This window comes from Eutrigla gurnardus (assembly GCF_963514095.1).
Source record: "Eutrigla gurnardus genome assembly, chromosome: 10".
Lineage (NCBI taxonomy): Eukaryota > Metazoa > Chordata > Actinopteri > Perciformes > Triglidae > Eutrigla > Eutrigla gurnardus.
The window spans coordinates 20,431,995-20,447,422 of NC_139924.1; the positions used below are offsets into that span (position 1 = coordinate 20,431,995).

The 15,428-nt window shown below is 45.3% G+C and overlaps 1 protein-coding gene across 2 annotated transcripts in view; it reads right to left on the reverse strand.

Moving 5' to 3' along the window:
* The window catches only part of dpf1 (double PHD fingers 1), a 34,785-nt gene extending 19,447 nt beyond the window's left edge, over positions 1-15,338 (reverse strand). The window contains exons 1-6 of one of the 2 annotated variants that reach the window (XM_084018734.1): positions 15,207-15,253; positions 3,926-3,955; positions 3,119-3,279; positions 1,912-2,019; positions 1,407-1,534; positions 223-312 (exon numbers count right to left, since the gene is read on the reverse strand). In XM_084018734.1, coding sequence (XP_083874860.1) covers positions 223-312; positions 1,407-1,534; positions 1,912-2,019; positions 3,119-3,279; positions 3,926-3,955; positions 15,207-15,238 — 549 coding nt within the window. In that variant the 5' untranslated portion in view covers positions 15,239-15,253. Of the gene's footprint in view, positions 1-222; positions 313-1,406; positions 1,535-1,911; positions 2,020-3,106; positions 3,280-3,925; positions 3,956-15,206 lie in introns of both variants that reach the window. The other variant, XM_084018733.1, reaches the window with a different exon arrangement.
* Positions 15,339-15,428: the final 90 nt, after the last annotated feature.

Here is a 15,428-nt window from a genome sequence, read left to right on the forward strand (position 1 = left end):
TGTCTCCATATACTGAATTGGAATGGAAGCTTTAATGTGTTATAATTCTTGCAATATTCATGTGATACCAGCGACAGTGGGCTCTTACACTAGGCTTACATGGGTGGTGCAAAAGATTTCTTAATCAGAATATCTCTAAGGGCTTTCATTTGATAGTGTAATCTAAATCAGAGCTCCTTTGACTCTGAGGCCATGAATCACTAAATGTCATTGATGTCTTACCCGTCCTTTGGTACGGTTCTTGCGTTTCGGGACGTCTTCCTCCATCTCGTCCCCTTCCAACTCATGAGGGAAATCCCCGACCAGCAGCTTCTATGGAGGAGATAGACAGGGGGAGACGGATGGATGGAGAGTTATTGTCCTTTCCTTGTTTTTACCCTTACTTGTCCTCTCTTTTCTCTCTCTTGAGAGCAAAACCATTACCACTAAACTGCCAAAGATGTTGCGATTTAATCGCAAAGAGCTATTCAACAATACGGTTAAACCAAGCAATTTAGTTTGACCCATTGTATGTGTAATATAGGTCAAGCTCCAAAAACACTGGATCCTATATTTCCCACAATTTTATGTTCAACTGTTTTTCCAGGCTCTGTACTTCAGTACAAATACACTGAACTCCATGTGTAAAATTAGTGGACTGGCCCTTTAAGATAGGCTTTTTAGCTTTTTCTTGTCTTTGGATTTGAAAAACACCAGGTTCATGTTAAAATACATTAATCTGATTGTGGTTATGAGGGTGAAAACATCTGAGAAGATGAATGGGAAGAGATAAAGGTGCACACTATGAGTGCTGAAGTAATGCCTGGCTGGGTGAGCCCGCCCTGAGCTGGGCTGGAGTCAGGGGAGACCCGGGAGAAGAGGCCCCTGAACACTTCTCTATCTCGCATAGGGCCACTGTGAGGGCCATTCATGTAACAGCTGATTGATTAGCTGTCCATCTGAATTCAAGAGCAACTGCCTCCAGCCCGTGAAACACTCAAGCCAGCTGGGCAAATTTAGTACTGAGTGCAATATGCAGTATAAAGGACAAAGACCAAAGAGGTGAATCGACTTCCCTCAAATAATTCTTCACACAGTTCGCCTGTGAAACATGTGAGCAGAATCCTGGCATAACATGGTGAATGACTGCAGTGCAATCACACACAGTCAAAACACGCATACGTACACACACACACACACACACACACACACACGCCCATGACCCGGCGGCAGGAGGGAGTTGTCAGAGCTGCCAAAACACACACTCTGAGAGAGACAAAGGCAAAGACAGACAAAGAACACAAATACAGAGAATAATACAGATGGATAAAATAAGAGAGACAGCCTGACATAAGAACAAGACACAGAGAACAACAAAGCACAGAAGAGATAGAGAGAGAGAGAAGAAAGAGAAGAAAGAGACTCACCTGACACTCGCTCATTGGCTCTTCTTCCTTGGTTTCAACTTTCTTGTCCAGGGTTTCCCCGGCGAGCAGCGACTCCAACACGGGCCCATCTGGGATACCACCCTCCTTCTTTAGAGACGCCTCGTAGTCTGAAGAATGAGACAATTACGATGAGAAAACAGCCAGAGATCTCACATTCACGCTGACATGCTCAGTTGAGCTGACGGTGCCTCGGGGAAACAACATTTTGGCTGGTTCATGGCGGCACAAGGACTTGGGCTTCGGCAGATGCTGAAGTGATCATCCACAGTTTATCGAAGAGATAACACGATTGCGCGGTGAGCAGCCAAATGTTTCTCAATTCCATAGAGCCTTCTTTGAATTAAAAATTTGGGATAAATTATAAATATAATAATAAAGACGATTTCTCAAACCACTTTATAGTTAGCAATATGCACCTTGTGGATGCACAGATCTCACAATTTCCTTCATGGTAACAAAGTTATCAAAATTGCTCCTTATTTACCGATCTTGAACTCGATCGGTACAAGCCGTGGGTCCTCCAGGATATTTAGCCGTCTCTTCTTGCGCCAACAGCGAGCGGGATATGTGTACAACTGACCTGGAGCATGACCTGAAACACAAGGGAATATGCATCTCGGTTATAGGACATACTGCCACAATTCATACGTTAATTAGTGCAGAAAAATGGATGATTAGATCAGTAGAAAGTCAAATTTACAGCTTAAGCTGATGCAATTAATATTTGATTTTTGATTACAAGAGTAATTACAGTTTAACCTGGGAGGGATGTGAATTTCTTATGCAAATTTCTTTGAAACAGAAAAGGGAACCTGTAGTGGGCGCTATAAGGAAAGTTAATTCTCTGGGGTCCATGTCTGGTCTCTAGCACGGCTAAAAATATAAATGGCTGTGGTGTAAATGAGTATGTGTTATAGTACTGCACATGTGTCCAAATCAAAAATGTGTAATTATTATTATTCATACGTGTGTTTTTAATACCAACTACTTGTTTTTGCAAATTAGTAATCATTTAAATATTTATTTAAACATGAAATAAAACATGCAAAATGTTAATTACATTTTCAGTTTAATTCAAGACTTTCTATGCCCATGAAGTTACAACTAGAAACTAACTAACAAACAAAAAGGGTTGTACTGGCAGACACAAAGCTTACAAACTCAAATCGTTAACACACTGATGCACATACACACACACACACACGCACACACACACACACACACAGACACACACACACACAGACACACACACACAGACATCCTCTCTGGAATAGTTGGTGCCAGCGGCGTATCATTGCCTACAGGGCTGTCTGATTCACTGCCAAAATACACTGATGTTACAGAGAACGAGAGGGCTATGAGGAAACAACCGCTGGGGAAAGTTTTTTTTTTTAAAGTTGAGGTGTAAAAGGTAGGAGGCCTGGAAAAGAGGGGGGGGGGGGGGGTATAGGTTAGAGAGGAGAGGAAGGAAAACAAGGCCGAAACAGAAGAGCAGAGGAAGGAAGGAGGGAAGGAAGGAAGCCGCGGGACAAACGACATGGAGAAAATCATTTGTGTAGCACAACAGCTGGTAAACACAGCGCACTCACCGACAAAGAGGAGCGCTGTGAAGAGCTCCTCGAGCATCAGCTAGCCACTTGCTACTTTATTCTGACAAGGTATGAAACACACACACACACAGAGACACACACCTGGTCCGCGGTGGTTCTTCTCCATCCAGATGTAGCAGTTGCTCTGGGCCACGCCGGTCTGGGAGTCCAGGAAAGGGAGCCGCATGGAGCGCTCGGCGCACAGACGGGCATTATAGCTGCGGCAGTGTTCAATGGCCTCCTTGTAGAACTCCTCACCAAGACTGAGGGAACAAAGTTAGGAGATGGAGGAGGAGGGAGGGTGTGAGGGGGTCAAAGGTGAAGGACAAGAGGGAATGTAGCCCAACAACAAAAGCACCGCATGCCCATGTGTGTTTACCTGTGTGTGTGTGTGTGTGTGTGTGTGTGTGTGTGTGTGTGTGTGTGTGTGTGTGTGTGTGTGTGTGTGTGTGTGTGTGTGTGTGTGTGTGTGAGAAGGAATTTTCATAGCCAGGTGTTTGTGTGCGTGCACAAGCTTAAAACTGCACACATTTCCGACATGAATGTGTGTCAAAAGGGGCAGCCATGATTAGTTATGGTGTGTGCGTATCGAGTGTGTGTGTGTGTGTGTGTGTGTGTGTGTGTGTGCGTGTGTGTGTGTGTGTGTGTGTGTGTGTGCTTGCAGGCTCAGTCCTATTAACCTGGGTCCCAGGAGATGAGCCGGCAACTACGCACTGTTACGCACACACACGGTCACACGCATGCAGTACAGTAACACATTTTTCACTGTGAAGACACTGTATGCTGTCATTGCACCGTATCTTCTCACCTGTACAAGTGTGAGTTTGATTAACATTCAGTGTAATATTCCTCTCTTTGTTCCTCCCTCCCACCCTCCCTCCCTGCCATCTCTCATCCCCCCCCTCTTACCTGTTCTTGATGACGGCACCTCCAGATTGCCTGAAGAAGAAGAAGAGGAAGAAGAAGAAGAAGAAGAAGAAGAAGAAGAAGAAGAAGAAGAAGAAGAAGAAGAAGAAGAAGAAGAAGAAGAAGAGAAAAAAAACAATTGATGTGTGGTGAGTCACTTCTCCACTCCACCCTACTTCCTCTCTCCAACCCTCATGCTTCTCAGTCTTTTACAAAAACCTTTCCTTCACGCTCTCGCTCTTTTTTCAGATTTATTTTACATTTTTTGGGGGGTTGGTGTTGCATGTTTAACTTTCACACCCTGCCCTCCTCCTCACACTCCTTTTTTTTGTGTTAATTTGCATCTTTCTTCGTGCTTTCTTTCTCTCCTCGTCGTCTGTCTCCTGTTAATCACTCCTCTCTAGCGTCTTCCTGCTGAGTGCAGACATCAAGGTCGCTCCGCTATACAGACGGTAGATACAGGACACACAGCGCTACAGCTACAGCTACACACACAGATCTACAGTGCATGGCCAACCTCACAAAAAACACTGCCAAAACCTACCCACAATGCAATTCAGCTGCTGACAATTCAATCGGAGTGTCGGGTGTATTATGCATCGTCTAATTCGGCCTCTAGCCTCAAGCAGGGATGACATACATTTATTTCTATTTTTCAAAGTTGATTTTTTTGTAAATGTATGACTTATGAGTAGACCTACATTTGTGAGGCTTTTGTTTCCCCATAAATGTGCCACTTTAATCTCTAACAATATCCAAGTTTTTGTTTTTTTAATCTGGTATATTACCCCTCCCCAGGCCAGAGATTTTTTTTTTTTTTACTTACAAGGGCCCTGATACACTGTCACATCTCAGCCGCAACAACGCTGAATCAAATCATATCACTTGAGGACATTTCTCAGACTTCACACACGGAACAACCCACAAAAGGCTTGTTACAATCCCCAACACCTGAAAACACACTTTGATGTGTAGCCTACAGCCTACATCTAAAGGAACCCGGCAAATAATGGCAGCAACGAAATTCAATGGTGTCCAGAATGGAAAAAAAATAAATCTGTAGTGCTTATTTATTATGTACCACATTTTTTAATGATTGGATGAAGTTTGTTGTTGCAGAAAACTGTATACTTATACATTCAAGAAGACAAATAAGATTAGTCATGAAGATTTTATAGTCATAAAGATGCTCCAAAACACTCACCCAGCCTTTTCTTCAGAAAAAAAGATCATATATTAGCATTATCTGCACCAAATCTAATCAGTTCCCTTTGGGCCCACGCATTAAATTTGACTGATTTTACTAAACTCTGTTAAAGGATTTTTGATATATCTGCTAATTAACAGATAAAAAGCAAACAAACTCAGTGGACTAAAAGTCTACTTATTAAAATCTGCAAACACAACACACTGTGAAGGTACAAACAGAGCAGATATTTATCTTTGAGCAGAATAAAATCATATCAGATGTGACTTTTTAACATGACACATAAACCAAAAGTAGATTATTTAGGCTACGCTTGAATATCCATAAACCGGATTAAAGGCTGTGAAAATATCAACAACAATCAACTGTCCTCGTAGGAAATAAAGATAAATTCAACTCTTCCGTCAGATACAGCAGATGCTGGTGAGGTCTGACAGCTTGTGCGTGGCATCTTCGAAACCTCCTAAACCAGTTCTGCAACCTTGCGGGGCCTCTGCTGCACGTGTGACATTTAAAAGATGTGATCGGGGTGTCAATATGTGGGGCAGGCTGTGCTCGTGTCTGTTGGTGTGTCGATGGGGATGGACTGCTCGGCTTCCAACGAAGGGAATGTGTTTTCCGTTCAGCTCAGCGCCTGCAATCGTCTGTACGTATGACCAGTAAAGTATTATAATGGTCACGTTGGAGGTGCATCACTTTTCCTCGCCTCGTTTTACTTTGCATAAGTACTGCGCCAGTGATCCTCCTTGGAGCTTACAATAAACAAATCACAAATGGTGCAGGATAAAGGTCTGTTCCAACCACAGAACCAGTCAGATACGACTCGCTCATTATAAGGCACTGTACATTAAAAAAACACCGATATGATTGAATTTAGTATCAGAGTTCACAGGGTTTTTTTCCTGCAGAAGCCTGGCCAAAATAGAAAGGCAGTCACTCAGACACAAATATACCGACTGCATATAAATAGCCATGAAAAGAGACAATAAACACACACACACACACACACACACACTGCGAGGTGCTAGAACAGTCAAATGCATTCAAAAACAGGTCCAGACATTATAATATGCTGCTTTTTTAAAAAATAATACAGTTTGAGGGAAATGGTACAAACTGGAAATTTACTTCCAGGGTCCACTAGTGACCAAACGGAGAGACCAGAGAGAAGAAGAAAAGTGACAACATTCAAAATGTAAAACAGCACCAGAGGCTCCCTATTCACCCCCTCCCTCAGCGCCCCTCTCACTTCAAACCCGCTCTCTTCCATCCCTCAATCACCTTCATCCCCCTCTCCTCCGCTGCCGCTGGAGGAGAATGAGTCGGTCCCCTCTCGATAATAAGTTGACAGCTGTAGAAAATGGCTTCTTTCAATTTGGGTGCTCCCAATCTCATTATATTGTGATAGGAGAGCTGCATGACTGTTTGCCTGTTTGGAGGCTCATAGGAAGAGCCGAGGCACTCAAGGTGGAGGCTGAGAGGGAGACAAGCAGTGAGAAAGTTGGGAGAAGACACTTGAAGTGAGAAAGAAGCAGGGATAGGTGAGACAGAGGAGACGAAATGAGAAAAAGAGGAAAAAGTGACATCCACTGAGGGAGAGGCAGAAATGCAGAGAGAGTGGACGGACAAAGAGAGAACCAGGTAGAGGAGTGCAGTGACAGAGCAGGATGACCTGTGAAAAGACATGACTCACTGATAATGCTTCTTCTTTAGCTCTCCGTCGTTTAAAAAAAAAGGGCTGCAGGCACATTTCTCTGGACCAAGAAACCCTTGATTCAGCCGCAAATAGCCACCAGAGAAAATCCGACTCTCAACATCAATTTGTAAAATGATAATCTTCAGCTCTTAGGCTTGATTCAAAAATGACGGTGAAGGAGTAACAGAGAGCGTGTGACCAGCTTAAATTCCTTCAAATGCTTTCTCTCAGTGTGTTAGCCAGCTTGCTAAGTAGAAGAGCAGGCCTAAGAGTCAAAGAGTAAAGACACAACCCTATTCTTACACCCTGCTATTCATCCCTCATGGACCTGGGCGTGGAAATCACAGAGCATCAAGGGTGCCAAATTTGATATAGTGAGCAGTATAATTGCCTCCCCACAGCTTCAACATGGCGACGGCGGAGCCACCGGCTTGCAGCGAACAGTGCTAACAGAGAAGACAACAGAACCAGCGCTGGTGCTATAAACCAGAGGACTGGCGGCGGGCTTCTGTAACCCCACTGTGGGTTGGGACGGCGTTATCAGTTGTAACTGCCATGTGAGCGCAGTGCAGTGACGGCTATGAGCTATCCAGCGGGGCGCGCTCACAAGCACAAATGCTGCTTGTGCAAAGCTTCCGCAGAGCCACAGAGCACATCTCCAAGGGGCCACGGACGCTGCAGGAGTTTGGTGAGATTTGGTGAGATTTTTGGCACCTCGCATCCTGTAACAATAACAGCCTTATTTATTCTGGGCACAGGAGCTACTCCTCATCATTTGTAAAAATTCCACGTTCTTTTCCAGCCAAGGGGTTGTGTTGGGCCAAACTCAGGTGGAAATATTGAATCAGGCCTATCAACAATAAAAAAAATCAATGACCGCAGGACAAAGGCTTTGAAAACCACGGGCTAAATAATGTGACACCTTTAGAAAAACACACGCAATAAAAAGAGAGGAAGAAAGGCTCCATGTAGAGAGAGAAACTCACGGCTGCACCACTCTGATCTGTGGCCACTGAGGTCCCACCATCCAAGCAGTTACTAAAAACACAGACCACAGGAAGAGGTGGAGGGAAACCAAACTGCCCATCAACAAACCACACAGCCAATGGAGGAAAGCCTCAGCACCACACACACACACACACACACACACACACACACACACACACACTAAGTATATGCCTCATTGCGCACGAAAACTAATTTTACATTTCCAATAATTTTCATTTTTGTAATATCCTCAACATCTATTTCTATTTCAGGCCTGTTCCGGCTATATTTTACAATAATGAATGCACACAGACTCTGGAGCGTGGAGAGAAATACTAGCAGCTTTAGGAATTAACTGGCGCAGTGCCAAGTCTCCAACGAACTGGAGCTGACTACCAAAAATGTCGAGGCAGACATGACAGAAATGACAATCACACAGGCCTGCACTGTGCAAGGGCACAAAAACAACACAAAGGACACATGTGCACACGCACACACTCCCTCCCTCTCTCTCCCTCTCTCTCTCTCACACACACACACACACACACACAGTAATGCATGAAATCAAAAACATGCTATAAAATAAAGGCCATACAATATATATATATATATATATATATATATATAGCTCTGATCGGCTCCAGCCCCCCCGCGACCCTGAATACAGAATAAGCGGTAGACAATGGATGGGTGGATGGATATATATATATATATATATATATACACACAGAGACACACACATAGTGTGCATGCAGCGATAGCCAGTTGTGTGTGTGTGTGTGTGTGTGTGTGTGAATCCTAAGCCTACATTGAGCTGCTTCAGTCTGCACTGTGTAAACAGCAGGGAGGAGGAGGCCTTCATGAAAACACTGAAGAAACTGGTAACACCAGGAGCATACAGACAAACACACTTGTGCTGCTGACAGGCAGGAGACACACAGCCTTTCCTCAAAAGCGCAGCCACCCTACCAGGCACACCCTGGGTAAGCTATTGTCTGAATCCCTGGGTGATCCCTCAAGTCCCATCCAGCAGACGCAGTCCACTTCAGCACATACTGAGTCTCAGCCCAGTGGACACTCTGAAACACACACACACACACACACAGACACACACACACACACACACACCATACTGCCGGTAGCTTTCTGTGGTTACGCTGCAATTAGCCACACCAATTAGCTGATTCTCCCAAACCAATAGAGAAACAGAGGGCTCCCCCTTGAGGTGAAACCACATCATTGGAAAAGCCAACGAGAAATATGAGGGAATCATGAAAATTAGTCCACAATTACAAAAAAAAAAAAAAAAAAACCTTCATGCCAACAAAGGATTTCATCTCAGTTGGGGATACCGACTGGGTGAAATGAGGTAATTAAACTGGGAGGACATTAAGTAGTCCACATGTAAATGGCTTCATGAGGGCTGAGGGCAGATTGTATGGAAGTGTTTAACACTTTAGAATCGTTAACAAATGCTGCCGAGACTATGGCTGTTGTCTGGTAGCTATGTGTGTGTGTGTGTGTGTGTGTGTGTGTGTGTGTGTTAGCTTTAAGCCTGAAAAAACACTTGTGCCTGCATACTCAAGTCTATACACCTGGTCCACACCTGTCTCATACACCATTGTCCATCTGTGCAGATACTCACACAAACATGTACACACGTTAGTGTGTGTGTTCGTGTGTGCATGCGTGTGTGCATGCGTGAGTGTGTACTTCATAGTGTGTGTGTGTGTGCGCGTGCGTGTGTGAGTGCGTGTGTGCATGTGTGAGTGTGTGTGTGAGTGCATGTGTGAGTGTGTGTGTGTGTGTGTGTGTGTGTGTGTGTGTGTGTGTGTGTGTGTGTGTGTGTGTGTGTGTGTGTGCGTGCGCGCGCAGTGGAGAAAGGCGGCCTACTACTGTACTGTCCCTCCCCTCCCCCCAAACGGTGCCTCCATGGCTGAACTCAACAGATTAAACTATGCAATATACCAATCCACCCTCCTCCCTCCCCCCCTCCTCCTCCCTCCCCCCTCCTCACCACCCTCAATTCAATTTCTTCTCGACCTCTCTCTCCCTCACTCACTGAAATGATTTGTCTTTTTTTCTCTCTTCTACCATTCTCTGTGTGTGTGCACACGTGAACACGTTTTCCTGTTCTTCTGGATATTGCTAGGCTGCAGTGGCAAGGAGATTTTATATACAGTATACGTGTAAGCTGGTGTACTCAAATATAGTGGGGGAGGCTGCACATGCACCTCCTCACAAAATATAGTTCTAAAACCTTAAGACACACATTCACAAGTATGCATTCCAGTGCGTGTGTGTGTGTGTGTGTGTGTGTGTGTGTGTGTGTGTGTGTGTGTGTGTGTGTGTGTGTGTGTGCGTGTAGTGCAGTCGTCAGTCACAAAGACAAAGAGGCCACACAGCTTGACAGTGACCAACAGAAAAATGGAAAGACAGGAGTGTGTGTGTGTGTGTGTGTGTGTGTGTGTGTGTGTCTGTCCACTCCTGCACACACACACACACACACACACACACACACACACATTGTGACAGGAGCGGACATCTGCCACACTACCAGCTGGAAAACGTCAGTTTGCTCAAATTGCTGTCACAGCACTGCATCTGTGTGTGTGTGTGTGTGTGTGTGTGTGTGTGTGTGTGTGTGTGTGTGTGTGTGTGTGTGTGTGTGTGTGTGTGCGCGCCTGCAACTGACTGTTTGCATATTTGAACATGACAAGAGATATGACAGACAGAAAGTGAGGAAGCTAGACAGGGGCCGAACCATGCAACAGATCATGTCACTTCTGTCAGAGGTGTGTTACCTCCTAGGTGTGATTTTAATGAAGAGTTGCATTTCATTTCCTGTGTGAATCTGCCTCGCTGTCCGCTGGGTGTGGTTATCTCGGCATCACTATAAAACTGTGAATCATGGGCCTGTGTGTGCGTGTGTGTGTGTGTATATATGTATGTATGTATGTATGTGTGTGCACGTTTCCTGTTTTGGCGTGTTTTTGTCTACAAAGAATATGCATGCAGGTTCTCATTCGTGCATACCTATTTATGCAGGCTGAACATTTGTATTTGTGTGTGCATGCATGCATGCATCCCTGGTCTGTGTGTGTGTGTGTGTGTGTGTGTGTGTGTGTGTGTGTGTGTGTGTGTGGGTGTATATAGCCCGTAGCTAGCTGCAGTGTGTATTGAGGGCAGTACATCAGGGTAAGGCAATCTGCCTCTGAACAGCTCCTTCAGGTGAGATTTATCACCACTGCACTTGGCCTCTTATTATAGCGATGGATTCCCTACCTCTGTATCTGGATGCACGTGTGAGTGCATGTGTGTGTGTGTGTGTGTGTGTTTTCTTAGTAACCCCCCCCCCCCCAGTCTGTATCCTTATTAAAGTGCTGCAGAGAGAAGCAGCCATTGGTTTGTGTTGACTCCACCCTCAGCCAACTCTTGATAGAGATCCACCGGACATGCACAGACTCTGGGAATAATATAAATTGGGAATGACAAGAGAGAAGAAATAATGCTGAGGAGAGAGATTCAGGTTGATTAGTTATCTCCTGTTCCCACCGCACCTTCTGAATGTTGGACTACAAGTAGCAACCAAACAATAATACACATTCCCAAATTCCTGGCTGGAAAATCAAGCAAGGTCCCCAAAGCGGTGGAGCTGACTGACAGTCAGTTAGGTAGCACTGGAGAAATAGGTCATAGAGCTAAAAATACTTATCTATGTCTCTCTCTTTCTCTCTCAGTCTCTCTCCATCCTTTCTTCTAAAAACACATGAAGTAAAACAGATAGAAAGTCTAAATAAGGGGATGATGAAAGGAATAACTCTGAAAAAGAAATACCCTTAAAAACATCAGTCCTCAGGCTTAGCCTACTCCCATACAGATGGAGAAAAAACTGAGAGCAAGAAAGGGAATGAGAGAGTGTAACTGTGTGCGCTTCCTGTTGTGTGTGCGTGTGTGTGTGTGTGTTTGCGCGTATCCATCCGCACGGGTGATACCGCACAAATGAGCGAGTGAGGGAATGAAAGGGAGAGATTGAAAGAGAAAGAAAGATCTAGAAATGGATGCTCAGGCTGTGGTTTCAGCCATCGCGCGCGGGGCTGTTTGCAGAGCCGGTTATTACACGGAACTCATTTAGCTCGGCTCTGTCAGGCAGGCCAGAAATAATATTATATAGGCCCCTGCCACAACCGCCATCAAAACCACAGCCCACTATTATCTACAACCCCCCCCCCCCCCCCCCCAGCCAGGACAAAGAAGTAATATCACTGAAATATACACATCAACTGCCAGTTTGATCATTCGGTCACCTGTGCCTTTACAGTGATTGTTGTGAAGTTCAATTCTGTTGATTTCATTTAATTGTGACTAACGTAGCACTTTTGTGATGGCGCATAATGGAAGAGTTCATAATCTGGTATGAACAGTGGACTATAAACACTCTCTGCCAGTAGATAGTTCAAATCCACAGTAAATCTCTCTAAAAGAACTCTTATGAATAAGATATCCAACAAGATTTAAAGGGATCTGACAAAACGCATAAAGAATTTCCTTCAGTATTTTTTGCTGAATATTAAAGTGGTGACATGCCTTGATTCACAATGTAAAGAACAGTGGTGGAGGGTGGGGGGTGGGGGGGGGGGGCGGTTGAGGGTAAGCCACTTGGAGGGCTCAGATGGTTTGAGGCCGAAAAAGAAGGAAAATGGAAAAGAGAGGGTTGAGCAAGATGGAGAGGAAATGGCTGAACAAAAGGGATGTGGCGAAAAAAGAGTGATGGATGGAGAAAGTGATGAAGAAGGAGGGAGGGGACATGGAAGACGGGGTAGCAGGGGTGAGGGGAGGACAGGGAGGAAATAAGAGGAAGGGGGGAGATGGAGAGGGAAGCGGAGGAGAAGGAGAGAAGGAGAGATTAAACGGGTCTCTAATCCAGCAGCAGAGAGATAGACGGAGAGAGAAAGAGGGAGAGATGGAGAGAGGGAGAGAAGGCTGGTGGGGAAATGCCCAGTAGATTGGAGCTAGCTGCTCTCCTCCACTGATTTGCCTTTGCACACAAATGCAGCCTCCACTGTACTTACACACACACACGCACACACACACACACACACACACACACACACACACACACGCACACACCACTCTCACTTGGGTGACAATTGTGAATGCTTCCTGCAGAATTCACATCCACCAAATTAATTCAAATTTATTGCAGAGATTTAACAAAGTTAGGGGACACAACAGGCATTGTCCATGGCACGCGGCCAGCCGCTCTATTAGGGCCGACATTGAACCAAATTTTGCTTGTTGCTTGCCCTATTTTTTTGCCGGATGGGCCTCTAATAGTTTGTTTGTAGACACGTTAATTACCAGGGCTTGTTTAAAAGCCCATCGCAGTGTGGCGACTGGAACGTAGTTAAACCCATACTGCGTAAACGATGGCATTTATACAGTTGGTAGAGGTGTTAAAGGCAGCGTTGATTGCTGTGGCCTTGTGTAATACATTTTATTACACAAATACACTTTATTACTGCATATAGAGTCAAATGCTGTAGTGAAACAGTGTGCCAGCATCCCTGCAGGTCTGCATCTGGCTGGCAACTTTGCTGCTTTGTTCTGTGTCTTCCTTTTTCCTCTTTTGTCAGAAAGCGAGTACTTAAAATCAATGCAAGACCACCGCTGACAATTGGTGACTAGTTCCTTAGTGACTGGCCCTCCAGTGCGTGGTTTGAGTTTTTTTAACCGTTTATTTTGTACTCTTTTCCCTATTCTTCTTCCTGCCACTGCAACCTTGTCTCATCTCCCAGTATATATATATATATATATATATATATATAGCCATGCAAATTATTCAATTTGATCCCCCTGACATGGTGTCAGAGAGGGCCTCTGGGAGCAATCTGGCCACACTTTGGGTCCGCTTGGATGAGCATCCCATAGGAGAAGACGACCCCACATGACAGCCTCCACCCGGTCCACCTGTCCATTCCTGTCCCTCCATCATATTTAAAGCTTGGAATGATCCATCTCGCATCTACAATCATTGAGGTATGTGCCATGAGTGAAATGCATAGAGCCCCCAAAACACTAAAATACCATCACAGTCAATCAAGGGAGCACGCGGTTGCCCAATCAGCTTCCATTCCGGTTTTCCTCTCTGCTGTGAAGTGCTCTTCAAAGCAGGCACGTACAGGGCAGTCGTTCATGGAATTGCACGAAATGTCGCCTGTGTCTGAATCTCAGAGAGGCTGACTGACAGACAGACAGACAGGGGAGACAGACAGACAGGTTGTATCCCATATCCCCGCTCAGGTGAAACCTGTGCAGCATCCGATTGCGCGCCCCTCTCTCTTGCACACAGGTCTACGACTTTTCTTTGTTTCAAACTGCCTAAGCTGGATCTGTGGTGTGCTCAAACACTCGTCGGTTGCATGTTTATATCGGAGCTATTGTGGTGGTTTATTCGTTTTTTTCTCCCCGGCTCGATCTCCCCGCTGACAGACGCACATCAGCCACCTTTTTGGCCGTGAGCCCAGGCGGGCAGCAGGCGTCTGCATTCCGCTCAAACCAGTCTGAGAAAAACACACACAAAAAAAAAAAAAGATCCCCCCAAAAAAACCTGCACAAAGGGATCATTAGCTACGCGAGAAAACTTCTCGGGAAATCCGCCGTTTAGAGACCCATTAGTGGAATTAAATGCCCGTTAAGATGCACGTTGAGTGTTGACGCCACACTGCAATTTAAGGTTTTATTCTAGCCTTTATTATGGGGGCTAAAGATGAAAGCAAGTCTCGGGTGTTGAAGCCATGTATTTACCTCCTTATCTATTTCCGAGAGGTCCAACAGTGAAGGTAACACCGTAGCCAAAAAAAAAACCGGGGCAGTGAGCTTCATTCTGCCTACCTGTTTACCCCCCTCTGTCCCAAAAAATGTGCTCACAGGTACGGTAAAGCCGCCTAAGCTCCACTGCCTCCCGGCCAGCTCGCCACCCCAGCCTGGCTTTGACCGTGATCTTGGCTGGCTACCGTGGCAAGGGACACGCCGGGTCACCCAAATCTACCTCCAGCATTCCTCCATATCCCTGCACACACGCTACTGTTGGCTCCGGGGAAACGATTATATGAATTGCATCGGCGCGCACAATAATCCCCTCGTGCCAACAACAACAAACAATGAACAACAACCAAAAAAACACAGAAACCCCCGTCAGCCTTAAATGTAACTTTACTTTAAGGCTGATTCGCGTTCGCTGGCATTACCTCTATCTCCGCTGTATGCATTGTATGCACTATGTGTTGGTAATCGTGCTGAGAAATATCTGGGAATTTAAGCCGTTTAAATTGCACTGACAGCATGCATATAGACACAAAAAAGCGCAAACACAGGAAACGTGATGTACTTACGATTTGAGGGGGTTCTGTACCGCTGTAGCCATTTTGATATAGTATGATAGAATGCAACACTGCAGAGCCCGGTATTGTACATGTAATGTAGCAGCTATTTCAATTTCATTCATTCTCTGGGGCTGCGGCTGGGACGGGCAGCCAATAGGAGGCGGGAGCGCTCGGTGACAGCTTTGGGGAAGTGTAGTTTTCTATGCACGTCAACATGGAACATGCGGAGGG